Source organism: Alexandromys fortis, unplaced genomic scaffold, assembly GCF_014885135.2.
Source record: "Alexandromys fortis isolate MF-2015 unplaced genomic scaffold, M_Fortis_MF-2015_v1.1 scaffold_86, whole genome shotgun sequence".
In the NCBI taxonomy this organism is placed as follows: domain Eukaryota; kingdom Metazoa; phylum Chordata; class Mammalia; order Rodentia; family Cricetidae; genus Alexandromys; species Alexandromys fortis.
The window spans coordinates 4,846,083-4,862,172 of NW_026067965.1; the positions used below are offsets into that span (position 1 = coordinate 4,846,083).

The following is a 16,090-nucleotide window of genomic DNA, read 5'->3' on the forward strand; positions in this document are numbered from 1 at the left end:
AAAAAAAAAAAAAAAAAAAAAAAACAAACAAAAAAAAACTGTAATGAAACTGTCTGACATGCCAATTATCTGTGACTCCTGTGAAAGGGTCATATGACCCCAAAAGGGGTCGCGACCCACAGGCTGAGAAACGTTGGGCTGGCGGAACCACTCTAGGTGGGAGTCCCATGGCAGGACTTTGAGGGTACTTTCCGGCATGCTCATATCTCAGCCTGGCATTTGCTGCCCTTTCAAAAATCGCTTTTCGGGGAAACAGTGTCTACTACTTCCCCTTTGAAAGGCCCCAACAAGCCAAAGAACAATTCCATCAAGGTACAGCTTGGGGGAACCGATGAATTCATGGCAAGGCTACTCACAGGATCCTGGGAGGACGTCAAAACCCATTGGTTAAGGCTTCACCCTGTATGGACGATGGTTTCCCATGGCCCCATCGCTGGAGCTGCAGTCTTCCCCAGCTCAGATTACTCTACCACTGCCCAGACCCCATGTGATTAGGGCAGAAGTGCATAGTGATGGTTGGGGAGCAGCTGAAATTTCAGCTGTGGGTCCCGAGAACCCCTCTAGCCCCTCCCTGAGGGACTATCAATCGTCAAGAAGCCTAACCATAAGCAGGTGCAGCTCATCTGTTTTGCTTAAGGAACAGGGCTCCACACCACCTACCAGCTCAGCATCCTGGAGAGCTAGCTACTTTCCCACAGTGAGTCACGGAGGAAAGTGAGGGCGGACAACACACATGCCATCTTCACGAACAGATTAATACGGTCCCTTGGGAGTTCTAGGCCTTCGTGAACTGTATTTGCCTTTGCCATAGTACACGTGGGCTTAGAGTGGTTTCACTGTGTGAGCGAGCCCTCTCCCACCTCCTGTCTCGTTGTGGGGTCCTTTCCACGTGTGCTTCCACGATCACATCATCCACCACAGGGCCATGAGCAGAGCCCTGCACCCCAAGTCTTTATTTAAGTCTTCACCAAGTCCCAGCCTCAGGTCTTTTTATTATCTACTACAAAACAGACTAAGACAATCGATCGCATGAGAGGCAGCTCTCCCTAGAGGCAACCAGCCCTATAAGCTCAACTGTCTTGAATCGAGGAGGAGGCAAGAGGGTCTACACAAGCTCCAAGTCCACCTCGGTCATACGCTGAGACCCTTCTTCAATTCAATTGAAGCTCTTGTGAGCTGTTGTTGGGAACATAAACGCCGCAGCTGCTGCGGAAGAGTGAGCTGCCCACACAACTAAACACGGAATTACCACATGACCCAGCAGTTCCCTTACTGGGAATCTATCCAACTATTTGAAAGCAGGATATGAGTGATGTCTGTATGTCATGCTTATGGCTGCTTTATTAGCATTGGCCAAGGGGGAAATGACTGCGCAAGTATGCAGGGCCAGGTGGACTTTATATTATACACACACAAAGGAATCTCACTCCTAAAGAGTGAAGTCCAACAGGAATGGCAACACATGCTTCCAGTGCCAGCACTGACTGCATGGGCTGAGGCTGGAGGATTGCCTGAGCTCCGCAAGGAGTCATAGGCAGCGTGGGCTCTATCATGAGATCCTTTTCCAACAGCAAACAAAAATCCCCCGATTTTTAATGTGAGAATACAGCTTTGGGGAGAGATCAAATTAGATCATGTGCTGTGTAACAGGGCAACTCCAAAAGGAAGCCGGAAGCTGCTTTAGATCTAACGTGTACCCTTCTGAAAGATGCCACCTTAAGACAGGCACCCAGAAAAACTCAGGGCTCTAGCCCTCCCCACCCCTCAGCCAACCCCCCTTCCGCCCTGCCTGACTCTTAGAGAGGAACACTTCAGCCACTTGTCCAGTTTTATTCCCACATTAATGATCCTACACGAGCAAGCAGGCTTCTCCCTGTACACAGGCTATCCATCCCACCACCCTTCAACCTGCAAATGAAGCCATCAAGATTCACCCAGCAGTGAGGTTGGCACAAGTTGCTGCTTTTTAAGGAAACCAGAGCTTGCCCCTGGCACCAGGCCAGAAGTGGTGATGATTGGGCCAGCTCCCTCTCTTCCCCTGGCAGGGAGGAGCTGGCAGCAAACAATCCATGACTAAGGTTTTGTGCAATCAGGGCCTTGGCTGACAGCAGTCAAGTGTGGTCTCGGTAGTGTCTCTTCCTTTCTGACCCTGTGTCACTGTTGTCACTTTCCCAAATACCACAGCGGGCAGGATGCTGCTATGAAGCAAGACCTGCAGACAACTCTGAACTCTCCTGCAGTGCCCGGGCCCTGGCTCCACCTCACCTGCTGGAAAAGCCAAGCCAGAATCCTGCCTGGGCCACAGTGGCTGGGAAGCCAGGCAGTGGCCGGAATAGAGACCATTCTCTTTCATCACAAGGACACACACGAAGCACCTCAATATCCACGAGGTAGATTCTATCGCACTCCCCCACTTTACAGGAGAAAACAGGCTCAACGGGATGCCACAGGCTTGCCTAACGATGAGGCTTTGTCAGGGAATGGTGTGATCTGAACCCTTGCTTACTAGTCCCCTAAAGTTACCCTTAGGACATAGGACATCTAAGAAAGTCAGGGACAGGGAACGGGTGTCTTTTTTAAAGGGCTTTCTTAACTATTTAAGTTACTATGATCCTAAACATATCTGTAGAGGAGAGGTGGCACCAGCAGCGGAACTTCACCCAGGGGGAGAGGGAGCTCCAGGACACCCACAGCACCCAGCACCCCCAGGGAGACACTGTATGCCAGAACAGCCTTGGACAGTCCTGTGACACTTTCCCTATACCTCCTGGGCACTACAACGCTAGTGTCCTTTGTAAAACCAGAGGGATTGAAGAAAAGTATCCCTTGATACCAGGTGCTGTGAACCTGCATGTGGACAGCTGAGTGCCCTGACCCCATCTCCCAGGTCTGCCTAGAGGGACCACTCCGGGCTTCCTGCCCCATCCGCCACCCACAGGCTCCATCCGCTCACTCCCTTATGTCTCCACTGGTGCTCTAGGCCAGCTCGTCAGGCCAGTACTGGTCCTCCATGTACTGCTCTACGTCAGTGCTGCTGTCGGGTGCCCCGTCCTCGGGTTGGGCCTTGGCATTGTCGGCCTCTTGCTGTTCCCACTGCACCTCTACTAGCTTGTAGAGCTCCATGGCTGTCATGGCATCTTCCACAGACGAGTGTCCCTGATGTCCTACCTGTGGACAGGAGCAAAAGACATCACTAGGTGCTGAAATGGGCCTGACCCTAACGCAAAAGCGAAGCCGGCTTCTAAGGGTCAAGAGCACACATCCCAGGATGGAGGCTATTACGATTTAGAAACGAACTATATCCCAAAGGCTCCTGTGTTGTGGGCTTGTTACCCAGCTGACGGTTCTATTCTGAAAGACATTAGAAACTCTAAGGTAGGTCTTAGCTTAAGGAAACAGATCACCAGAGAATGAACTTGAGAATATTCCTCTCTGTTTCCTAGTCACTGTGGGGTATATAACTGCACATGCTCCCACCACCATGAGATTCTGCCTTAGCACGTGTACCCGGGTAAACCATGAACCAAAATAACCCTCCCTTTATGTTGGGGCTGCAGAGAATGCACAGTGGCTATAAGAACACTGGCTGCTCATCCCTAGAACCGAGGCTCAATTCCTAGCACCTATATGGCAGCTCACAACTGTCGATAACTCCAGTCCCAGAGGATCTGATGCCCTCTTCTAGCCCCCAAAAGCAAGCCAGGCGTGTGGGGCATAGAGAGTCACATGCAGGTCAAACACCAATACACATTAAAAAAAAATTCCTGCTCAGTAAGTTAGAAGATGGATATCAAGACCCAACAGAGTCACAGGCCCCTTGATCTAAGTGTGAGTCAGAATACATCCTATGGGATATAGGCTATACAGGATATAGCCCGGAGTCAGGTGGGCTAAGAACGAGATGAGCCTAGAAAAACCCGATAATCACTAGGGAATTCACACAGGAAAGGAAGGGGCTACACTGGTGTGGCTTGTATGTAAGCGACGGTCCACAGCCCTATCCCCAGTTTAGCAGCTATGACAGTCAGATGAGCCACCCCCTCTCCCAAGAAATTCGGCACCACATACCTGGATCTTCTTGTGGAGCAAGTGCAGGGCCAGGTCCTTAAGGGAGACCCGAGCTCGGGTGTGGGAGCTGGGATGACTGAGCAGGTTTGGGACGTAAGTGGTATCCCGGGTCTGGCTCCGAGGATGAACATACTTGAGGGCCTGGAAGTCATTGTGCAGCGCGTGCCCCACCACCACCTTGCCCTTCAAGAGCTTGAGGATCTGTGAGGAGAGGAGGCAGCCCTTGTCAGGAAGGAGATACGCCTGAGCTCCCTTAGCACTGGGCATGGACCCCTCTACAGGAAGGCAGCAGTGAGGGAGGGTAGTCTAGGCGCCCAAGTTGACCGTGATGCCCCAAGTTTGAATACCAATGTACCTTAGCAAAAGGGATACTATCCCAGCATTCCAGGAGACAGTTTTGAGGGTCAAAGGAAGCCATGGATGTGAGCCAGCTTTCAAGTCGAGCTATCCCAGCGGCTTCCACTGGCACAGGTGCTTCTTGGCTGCAAGGCCTTCTTAGCCCCTCACGTCTCAGCTCATCAGCCTTCCTTGGAGGGGCTCCCATGATTCTTATCAACCTAGGAAGGAGCCCTGGTCCTTCTTTTAAGCTATCTACACTTTCTAAGTATGGATCTGGCTTTCACAGTTAGCTCTTGGGATGATCTAGTCACCCCACCCCCACCCCTGCAGTTAGCTCCATTTGGCTTGACCAGTACTGCTCACGGGAGCACAGCATTTACTGATTTGCTTTTGTTGGTTGGACCGGTCCTTTGGAGACAAGGCTCTCACTCAGCAGTCCAAGCTACAACATCAATCCTCCTACCTCAGCCTCCCAGCCAACTTATTTTCAGAACAATAAAGACCTGTTGAATGAAACCAATAGAACCATGCCCGGCCCTGGCAGATACACAGTTAAACAGAAGCCCTTGTTCCTTGCTCCTGTGGGCACTGGCTCCTCCACCGTACCCTCTAAACCTGCTCTGCAGCTCTGTTTGGGCACATCCTGTTCCTCCCTGCCCAGCACCTTCCTCACACTCAGGGAAACAGGCAGGGCTAAAGGCCTGCTAACTCCCATCATCAGCTGTTAGCCTTCCACAGCCCACCCGTTAGCATGGGACCCAGTTTTTGTGGCAGATGAGTAAGACACATTTAGGTTTTTGGTTGGGATCACCCCCAGCCTCTTCAAGTGGGACGGAGATCAAACCTATCTCCCAAGTGGATCTGAGGATCTCCACCAACTACAAACCTGGATGGCAGGGATCAGAGTTGGAGGGCTCACATGAACTTATGTTCCTACTCCTTCTAATCATGATCAAGTCTTTCCAAAGCAATGCTTAGGGCATCATGGAACAAATCTAACTTAGGGTTTCTATTGCTGTGATAAAACACCAAAACAACTTGGGAAGGAAAGGGTTTATTTCATCTTTCAGTTCCATACCGCAATCCATCACTGAGGGAGGTCAGGACAGGAAGGAACTCAACGGCAGGAGCTGCTGCAGAGGCCATGGAGACGTGCCACTTACTGGCTTGTTCAGCTTGCTTTCTTATACGCCCAGGACCACAAGCCCAGGGGTAGCACTGACCACAGTGGGCTGGGCCCTCCCACAGAAAATCATCAATCAAGAAAATATAGCACAGGCTTGCTCACAGGCCAATCTGGTGGGGGCATTTTCTCAATTTCAGTTCATGCTTCCCAAATGACTTTGCTTATGTCAAGCTAACAAAAGTAGTCGGTATACTGTGACAAAAGTCACAAGATGAGGTTTATCAGTATTTCCCAAACCGTCCTAATCCCAATAAAAAGTAGTTCTGTTCTAATACAACTGTGACAGGGTACAACCCAAGAGTGTAATTTCACCTTTATTTCTGCATAATTTTACCCCTGAAGAAACCCTACATGACTGCAGAGAGCTGCTGCCAGCTGAGTAGAACCAAGAGCACCTAGCACTACAGATCTCAAACATCTGCCAGCAACTGTCTGCTTGCCTGGTGCTGAGCCACGGCAGTCGAACAGTGTCAGACTCAGGACCTCCACCCCCACATCCCACAGCCTCCTCCTGCCCTTGCCGCCACAGCAAGCTTCAGGCCTTTCCTAGTCACGGGTCTCATTACTGGTGTCCCCTGCATTTCCTAACCATAGGCAAAACTGTAGTGCCATTTTAATTAGGTCTCTCTTTTTTTCCGTGGCAGCACCAAGTCTTTTGAGTGTTGTGCCTTATAAATACATCTTTAATACATTAATATATGTATTATTTATAATATATTTGCATATAATCACATCAATTATTAATACAATACTATAATTCTAGGCACGGTTCTGTTGATTAATTAACCCTGTGGCTTATTTATGGGCCCATCTTAGCTATGATTTTTAGACAACCATATCAGAGCCCTAGAGACAATGGGAACAGTCTTCATAAATGACCCTGGGGCAAGGATCCCAGTCTACTTACAAGGCTTTAACGGTTCCCGAGGTTGCACGCCTTTGCAGATTCCTAGTATATTAGTGGGATCCCCCGACTAGTAATCATTTTCCCAAGCACTGAGAAGCCATAAGGAGATGGGCAGAAACAGTGGCCCTTGAACGTGACCGGACTGTAGGCAAATTTTCCGGCCTCCAAACGTTTTGTGAGTTGTTGTGCTTCCCCTTCCCCAAAGCCTTCCCAGCAGCTGCTCCCTGCCTTGCCTGGCAGCCCTGCAGGGGCAGCACCTGCATTTTAATAACCCAGTCTCTGGAAAAGGAACTGGGTGTTTGCTGAAGTGATTTCTCAGGGCCCCACACTCCCCGGTGGCAACTTAAATTATGGCTTCTCTCCCCAACCTGCCATTCTGGTCCTCACCTCTTTCTGGGCCACCTGGAAGGGGATGGCCTTGCGCATGTGCTGGCGGGTGATGCCGCTCCAGCGGGTACGGTAGTCCACAATGGGCATCTCAGGCCGGACGTACTTGTCGTAGAGAACATCACCGTTGTAACTCACCACAGAGCAGCGGGCCAGCTCACTCACACGCCCATGGGGGCCTGTCCCCACCATCTCACAGTCAATGGCTACACACTTGCTGGGCCCAGGTCCTGGGGCTTCTCTAGGAATAGGCCTTTTGCTGCTAGACCTGGCCTTGGGACGCTGCCTTCTGCTGCCCGAAGCCTCCGTGTCTGCTGGTGTCTGTGACAGGGATGTCGGAGAGCAGGATCCTGGCCCTGGGGCCATGCCTGACAACTCCTGCTCCTGGAGCAAGGCTTTGCGGGCCATGAACCGCTGGTGCTGCCGGCTTCTCCTCTTGTGCCTTTTCCGAACCACATCCTTGGTATTCAGGCCGGTAAGGGATGGACACTGAGCAGACTCAGGGGCTTCTCCCAGCACCATGCCAGGCAGCTCACAGCTAGAGGCAAGAGGAGGCTATCTTCCAACGGGGCAGTGCACTGGAGAGAGAGATCACATAGGAAGAGGGGCTGGGAGGAGGACGCCAGGCCACACTGCCTCTCACCTTGTGGTATTTGCAGCTCAAGCACCTGACCGAAACTCAAGACACCTTTACTAAGAACTGCATGTGAACACCGCACATACCATACATGCCTTCTGCAAATGCCACGTGGAGTCATTCCACCTCCCACTGATATCACCAAGTACCATCGCCCTTATTTTGCACAAGGGAAATGAGGCCTGGGAGCTGAAGAACTTGGTTAAAGGCTGTTAGGAATCCAGAGTCCACGCTGAAGCTCGCCTCTAAAAGCAGTAGCTTACCAGACTGTTAGGAGGACAGCTACAGGAAAGCAAAGGTTACAGAGACTGATTCCAGCTGAACATCGCTCATCCGAAAGCCCCAAAGCTGAAATTTGCAGAGCAAGGCTTAACTCTAGAAACTGCTGTGCTCCCCTCCCCCCAGGTCTGGCATACATACACCCCACGCACAGTAAGGCTCCATAGCTAGCTCCCTGCCCCTTCCTCCAGAGAGGCTGATTCTCTACCCCACATTGGGCAGCCAGCTATCCTATCCTTAGGCCGGAGCGGCCTCCATCTGGACTCACTGCCCCTCCCAACAGACACCCCTCCAAGGCCTGCCAATCCAGCTTCAGCTCTGGAACCCCTGCATCTCCCAGCATCGCCAGGAGGTTCTCTGGGGTCCCAACTGTGCCAGAAGCTGGGCGGCTGAGAAGTTGGATCCTTCGCCGAGAAGCCTGGGCTGCCTGGAGACACAGAGATGCAGCCGACGGTGTGCCGAGAGCTGGTTAGAAGCACGAGAAGGCGAAACAAGACTAAGGGCCTGCGGATGGTTCCTAGAAGTCACTTCCGTTTACATGGGGAACAGTAACCCCACGGGGAAGAGGGAGGGGGCAGCAGAGACACCAAGGATGAAGGCCTGTAAGAGGAATAACCTAGTACTCGGGCAGAGGGGCCACCTGAGGTCACCAGGTCACACTATAAAGTATAAGATGGATTACAGCTTCATCTTCTGCCACTGACCTTTGTGATCCTTCCACGAGCCACCCTTGCCCCAGGCTGGTGTACTCAGTCTGGTGTCTGTTGGTCAAGTGAGGGAGGCCCGAGACACCCAGCTGGACCAGTAACTGGACCAGTAGTACTGATCTAGGACGTTAACTGTCTATCAGGGGAGCAAAGAAACAGGTGGTCCTCCTCATGGGTCCCTCATGGCAGCAAGCTGCAGAGCCCTCCTGTGTCCACTCTCCTTATCTGAAGGAAGACTATCTTCAGAAGCCCAAGCTGGGTCTCCCAGTTGTCTGGTCTGGGGGTACCACAGAGCTCAACGTCCTTTGAACCACAGAGCAAAGGGACGGACGGGAAGGGAAACTGAGAAGCTAGGCAGGCACCCAAACAGGGAGAGCCTGGCAATTAGAGGGGATGCTGCGGGATTGCAGATGGATTTCCCAGGCAGCCCAGAGAGGGAGGGGCTGCTCAGAAAAGAGAAGCGACAGGCAGACACAAAGCCAAGGGGGGAAGGAGGCAAGAATCGGGTGCAGTCTGTGAGCAGCGAGGTAGCAGGGGGCGTGGAGACAGGTGGGTGAGCACGGTGAGCCACTGCAAGGGACACAGGCTGAGCTCAGTAAGACAAGGAGAGGGAGTCACAGGAGGGCTTTAGGGGAGGTCACAGCTACCTCACTGGAGGATGAGGTCAGACTGGGAGCCTGGGTGGGAGTGGCACAGGAGTAGGAAGCCAATGAGGAGGGGAGCGCTGTGTTTGCTGATGCCAGAGGAGTACTGACCCACTTAGCCAGGGGGAGACTCAGTGACTCTTGCTGACTCACCTGCTCTCAGCCTGCTCCTCTGGTCTCCAAAAGAGAACCCCGTCTTTGCAAAAGAGGTTGTCAGCAACTCCCTCCTATCCACAAAATTAACTGCATCTCAGTTTGCCTCGGTCCAGCAGTGGGAGGAAAACCGGCCTACAAGACCTCCTGCGCTGGCCCTGCTGATCATGGACTTTGGGGGAGGACAGACTTTCCCTGCTGGCAAGGTTTGAAAGAAGCTAAAATTAGGGTCCCTCGAGAAGTTGACTGTGTGGCCTTGTATTTGAAGAGATAAGAGCAGTCATCTCCTACCGTCTCTAGCCCTATGGAGATGTCGGAACCAACAATTACCAAGGGAACCCACTTATAGGGCTGGCAGCCCCTGAATGGAGCTCAATTTAGCTGCAGTGAAGTAGAGGCCACAGCCCTGTCGGCAAGGGCACCCACCAAGTTTTCTCACCTTAATTCTGGTCAAAAGTCAATATGGTAGGCACTCGGCTTTCCGGTGACGGTCCCTGGTCCTAAAGGACTCCAGATGAGACGGCTCCCAAGGAACTGCAAAGTCTAAGGGCCACCTGCCTGCTGGTAGACCAGATGTCTATCAGAAGGCCGGTCGAGACCCTGTTCTAGCACGAACTAACCAGATGACCTCGGGAAGTCACTGTCCCTTAACCACTAACCGCGAGCTTGGAATAGGTAGAAGGCAAAGGTTGGGGGACAGGACCCGAGACCCTATCCTCAGGTCACGATACTGATAATCAATCACCCCGATTTGGGAAAGTCTGGCGCAATAAGGTTCTTGGTGCTATCCAAAAGCTTGCCAGACCAAGGAAAAAATAAAAATAAAAGAAAAAGTGCGAGGAGAGCCCCGTGCTCCCCAGAGGTTGTGCCGTCCGGTTTACGCTCCTCGCCAGCACCGCCCCCTCCGCAGGCCCACAGCCCCCAAGCCAGGCCGGGATCGCGTGAGGCCGGCCGCACGCCGGCCTGGCTGCACACCGCTCCGCCCTGAGACCGGCAGGCGACTGGTGACAGGAACCGGCGGCCCGAGATCCCCCACGGCCGACCCCCATCTTACCTGAAAACCCGGCCGCATTTCCCGGCCTACACGTGGAATCCCTGCCGGCTGAGCCGGCTGCTTGCCCGGACAAGCCCGGCTTCTGCTGTCTGTCTATTGGTTCCCTGGGCCGTAGCGCCCGCCTAAGGCCTCTTCTGATTGGTCCGTCTTGAGTGGGTGTGCTAGACCAGAAGGGGAGGAGCTATAGACGGGGGCGTGGCTTGTGCGGGGAGAGGGCGGTGTTCGGATGTTTGCAAGAGACCGAATGACACACGCGCTCTTTGCCACTGACGCCCGGGAAGGCGTCCGGTTTCTGATCGGATGCCCAGTGATATTCAGCCTTTTAAGATCTAGTGACACACGCAGCACACCCACGTCTGCCTAGGGGGACCTGCAGCCCGTCCCGCCTCTGGGTTCTGAGAATCCGGTGTAAAATTAACAGTGTACGCAGGGCGGTGGTGGCGCACGCCTTTAATCCCAGCACTAGGGAGGCAGAGGCAGGTGGATCTCTGTGAATTCCAGGACAGCCTGGTCTACAGACCTAGTTCGAGAACAGCCAGGGCTACACAGAGAAACCCTGGCTTGACCCCACCCCCCCACCCCAAAATAAAATATAAAATAATGTAATAAAATAGACTGCTCTTTCAGAGGTCTTGAGTTCAGTTCCCAGCAACCACAAGGTGGCTCACAACCATCTTTAATGAGATCTGGTGCCCTCTTCTGGCCTGCAGGCATATATGCAGACAAAAACATTGTATACATTGTAAATAAAATCCTTTTTTTTAAAAAAAAATTTAATAATAATATACAGTATATGATAAACTTGAAAAATCAGGCTTGCTTCTTCTGCACTGATTTTCCAATTCATTTATCTATATTTCAACTTCAATGTTTATTTGATTTGATTTTTTTGAGACAGGGTCTCATGTAGCTCAGGCTGCCCCCACATTTTCTTTCCCCCCCTTGTATCAAGTTGATTTAATATCCCCGCATTTTCTGTGTAGCCAAGAAGAAATTTGAACTTCTGATCCTCTTGCCTCCCACATCCCAGTGTTAGGATTCCAACCGCTTGCCCCCACACCCAGCTTACCTTTCCAAGAGTCTTTTCATGTGTTTCTGAAAACTGAGGATGTGACGAACATGAAAGCCAGCTCGGCCTACAGACGGAGGCACTGTCTCTAAAGATAAAATACTGGGCAGTGGTGACACATGCCTGTTCACCCCAACACTTGGGAGGCGAGAACAAAGGCTGAGGGGTACAAGGTCATCCTGGGCTACTTAGCAAGTTGGAAAACACCTGGGTTACAAGGGAGCCATCTCAAAAACAGAACAAAAAAAAAAAAACAACTGGCAAAGTTAAAATCAAAATGGCTATACTATGGAGGTTTGTTTGCACTTACATGCCAATGTTGGGTTCTGTTGATTTGGGAAAATATTTTGCCTTTTGTTTTCAATACATTTATTCTGTGTCTATGTAGGTATGAACATGCCACGGAGTGGGTGTGGAGGTCAGAAGACAACCTGCGGGAGTTGGTTCTCTCCTCCTCCAGGTGGGTTCTGGGGACCCAACTCCTGCAGCAAGCACCTTTACCCCTTGAACCATCGCACCAGCCTGTATTTTTAAGAGTCTCGTGTAGCCCAGGTTGGCCTCCAACTTGCTCCATAGCCATGGACAACCTTGAACTTTTTTGTGGTTTTTGTGTTTCGAGACAGGGTTTCTCTGTAGCTTTAGAGCCTGTTCTGGAACTAGCTCTGTAGACCAGGCTGGTCTCGAACTCACAGGGATCTCCTGTCTCTGTCTCTGGGGTGCTGGAATTAAAAATGTGCACCACCATTGCCCGGTCAATGTTGAATTTATCTCCACCTTCCAAGTGCTAAAATTATAAGCATGTACTGCCACACTCAGGTGTAAGATGCCGGGGGTGGGACCCATAACTTCCTGTATGCAAGCACTCTACTAACCTGCTCTATCTCCAACACTCGTATTTTACAGTGTGTGTTCTCATGTGTGTGTGCGTTTAGGCCTCCTTCTATCATGAGGGTCTTGGGTGTTGAACTCGGTTGTCAAGGATGCCAGCAAGCTCAAGCTCATTTACCAGCTGAGCGATCATGCTGGCCTAAAACTGTTTTTAAGATGTCAAAATTTCTGTGCATCCTTTGTGACTACTTAGGTTTATGACAGAAATATTAGCAAACAAAAAGAAACGCAGGTTCCAGACATTCAGGACAGTTGTTTTGACTGTGGATGGCAGGACCCATCCTCACTTCCCAAAGGAAGCCTCTAAGTTCACTTTCCCAACCCTAGAATGAAAACATCTGTTCTCTGTCCAAAAGGATTGGGGCTTTTTCAGAACAGAAACTTCGTTGAGTTGGGCTCTGCTCAAGTCCCACCTCTAGGGACCCCTCCCTCTCCATCCTTTCCATCAGGAAGCACAGTTTGATCGCCACACCGCGCAAACCAAGTGCTGTGGTGAACCTCTGTCTGTCTGCTGTCACAGTGCTTGGGAGGTGGAGGTAGGAGGGTCAGAAGTTCAAGGTTACCGTTTTTGTTTTGTTTTTGTTACTCGGTTTCTCTGTAGCTTTGGAGCCTGTCCTGGAACTAGCTCTGTAGACCAGACTGTCCTTGAACTCACAGAGATCCTCCTGCCTCTGCCTCCTGAATGCTGGGATTAAAGTGTGCCACCACTGCCCAGCTTCAAGGTTACCTTTAACTATTTGGCAAGTGCAAGTGGGAGAAGAGAAGCATTTGGGATGTAAGACTTGATTTGTTTGTTTGTTTGTTTTTTTTGGCTTGTTCATTTTCCAATAAAGTGTTTCTCTGTGTAGCCCTGACTGTCCTGGAAATATAGTTCTGCCTGCCTCTGCCTCCCGAGTGCTGGGATTAAAGGCTTGGGCCACCCCCACCTGGCGAGAATTGATACTTTGCTTTTGCAAATTATTATGCACAAATGTGCTATCCTGCCTGCCACGTGTACCTGTTCTGAGGGCAGCTGCAGGTGCTGTGGGGATGCCCTTGATGCTGAACTGGGTGCAGATCTGAAAGGGGATGCTCATCTGATTGACAGGCTTTCAGAGTGGTAGTTCTTTATACACCAGAGCCACGGGCATTGCCTGGGAAGTGGTTGGACTCACAGAATGAGAAACAAGGGGGTGGGACCTAGCAATTTGTGAGTGTTGCCATGGGTAGAATACGGGCTTTAGCATATATTAGGCAAGTCCTTCACCACTGAGCCACACACCAGCCCAGCAACCTGTCTCCAGGCTAACAGGCTGCTTAGTGATCCCGAAGCAGGACCAAGTTCAAGGGTGCACGTGTAAATCATTCACTGAGTCTGCTCACACAGCTTCCCCTTCCAACAGCACTCCAAACGCAACGGCGGCTGAGCCGGACTTTGGACCTAGACATTTGTGGCGCCATTATATTCTCCCAGCTCCTGAGAAGGTGCAGCACCCAGGTCTAGGTTAATACTACACTTTACTTTTGATTATGCAAGACTGGGGTGCTTCCATCTGGAGAATTCTAGTTCCCATTGTTGCTTGCTAAGCCACAACTTTTTCACATATCAAATTAATCCTTAAAACAGTAGTCCTCAGTTCCGTCTGATCCTGGAGAGCTTGGTAAACTACCGACATTTTGGGTCACAGCCCAAGATTCTGACTTAACAAGGTCTGGAGTCTTTGACTTGGCCCACCGAGAACGGCCGCTGAAGAGCGTGTACCCAGAGACCAGTAGAGGGCGCTGCAGCCCTGTGTATTAAAGCAAACGTATGCAAGGTGATCTTACCAGAGGTTCTGACCCTTGAGGCAACAGACCCCTTTGTGTTGTAAAGTTCCTAAAAGGTCACTTGTCTTAGCAAAGAAATATCTGTTTTGCCAAGTAACTTAAGAGGCACGTTGTCACCTGTCTAAACCTTGATTTGTGTCTTTAAAATGAGAAGTTTGATCAAACTCCATATTTTTTTTTATGTATCAATTGGCTTGAAATAGACGAGATGTTGCCCTGGGGATGGGTAAGATTAAATGGACTGATAAAGCTACATGGCAAGGGAGGCTTGTAGAAAGATGTGGTTCTCACTAATTCTGGCTTCAAAGTAAAAGATGGTGACGGAGGCTGGTGAGGAGGAAAGAGACCCAAATGCCATTCCGTGTGTATGAAACCCCACCCCTTGCCTAATTCTCATAACCATCCAGATAGATGGGATCCATTACATCTGAAGCTCAGAGATGGCAAGTGCCTATCTTGAAGTCACACAGCATGAAAGCAGAGGAAGGAGTCTTGAACTGGAGGAGTTTGATTTCAGAGCCAGGACTGTGCTCCACACCCATAGGGTGGGTCTTATCCAGCTCTCAGATCAGAGATACACCTCAGTTCCTTCCCCTTCCTAAAGTCTGTCTTCGTGGAACACGAGACGGAACCCTTTTCCTCTTCCGTGCCACCCCTCGATGCGGAGGGCATCTGGGGAGAGGCTCCACTCTCTCCTTTCGTCTTGCCAACTCGGCACGCCCTCTCCTTTAACACTCCCCAGTGCAAGCAGGTCCGCGCCGCCCCGCCGCTAGCAGGACGGACACCTGCTGAGTGACCCAATTTGTAGCCTTCTTGAGTGTGAATGAGATTTTCAATAGGACTGGCTGCCTACTGGCAGGGTTGGAGCAAGGGGAAAATTAGAAAGAGCCACTTGGAGGAGGGGCGGTGGCAACGGGGGTGAAGTGACGTGGTTCAGAGAGGCTAAGTGCCTTTTTCAAAGGCCACAACGGCTTCCAAGTGGTAGACAGCCCCGTTGAGCCTGCGCTTAGCCGAAGGTTATAGGTCATGATTTCTGGCCACTCTCAGTGTAAGGTGCTGCACCCCACTCTGCTTTCACGGGCTGGGGACGATAGTGCGGCTCAGCATGAAAGGGACTTGAGCTTGTTGCTGAGAAACTTGTTTCCACCTAGGGTGTCGACATCAGGACTTGGGGCCCACATTAGGGCACGGTGGCCTCCAGACAGGGGCGTCAAGAAAGGGAGGAGCTGGGGTGTAGCACAGGGGTACTGCTTAACAGGCACGGGACCCTAGGTTCCGTCTCTAGTACAGCAAAAGAATGAATGAGTGAATGTCAAGAAGGAGGGAGGGAGGGGGAAAGACGGAGGGCAAAGAGCGGGAGAGGAGGAAAAGAAGAGAAAGCAAAAAAAAAAAAAGGGGGGATGGAAGAATCAAAGTACAGGTAGAGTGCTTGCTTCTCTTGTGTGAAGCCCCGGGTTTGTGCCCCAACACTGCATAAACCAAGCATGGTTGCACACGCCTATGATTCTAGCACTCAGGAGGAAGAAGCAGGAGGATCAGGAGTTCAAGATCATCCTCGGCTACCAAGGTAATTGAAGGCCAGCCTGGGCTACGAGTCACCCAGAAAGAAGATGGAGGACAGGGAAGGCTTTCTTTGGTCCTTCACTTATTTATTTCCTTTTGAGATAGATGTTTATTGTGTAGCCCAGGCTAGTCTCTGCCTTCCCGAGAGCTGGAATCAAAGGCATGTGCCACCACATTCTTGGGAAAATGACTACTTTTGACATTGAAGTAGCCTCCAAGGAAAGACAGGGGACAGAGCTTCCAAAATTCCGTTTATTAGCATTAAAAAAAGTTCTTCCTGTATCATCACTCCCCAAAGGCAGGCACAGACTTTCTGGACCAGTCGAGATTGCGTGGCACATTTGCCCACAAGGGAATAATCTCCTGGACTCCTAGGATAGGAGCGCATGCACTTGTGCTGGTA

General features: G+C 51.1%; 1 protein-coding gene across 2 annotated transcripts; it reads right to left on the reverse strand.

Annotated features, from left to right (window-relative positions):
• Positions 1–1,816: 1,816 nt before the first annotated feature.
• Positions 1,817–10,488, reverse strand: Aen (apoptosis enhancing nuclease). 2 transcript variants are annotated; one of them, XM_050154071.1, is made up of 5 exons: positions 10,362–10,488; positions 9,747–9,865; positions 6,888–7,465; positions 4,069–4,269; positions 1,817–3,168 (listed from the first exon to the last, which is right to left on the reverse strand). In XM_050154071.1, the coding sequence occupies exons 3-5, from the start codon at positions 7,407–7,409 to the stop codon at positions 2,977–2,979; spliced, it is 915 nt and encodes a 304-aa protein (XP_050010028.1). In that variant the 5' UTR covers positions 7,410–7,465; positions 9,747–9,865; positions 10,362–10,488; the 3' UTR covers positions 1,817–2,976. The 2 variants fall into 2 exon arrangements, with proteins under 2 accessions (XP_050010028.1, XP_050010027.1); XM_050154070.1 differs by having other exon boundaries at positions 9,747–9,868; positions 10,362–10,451.
• Between the last annotated feature and the right edge of the window lie 5,602 nt (positions 10,489–16,090).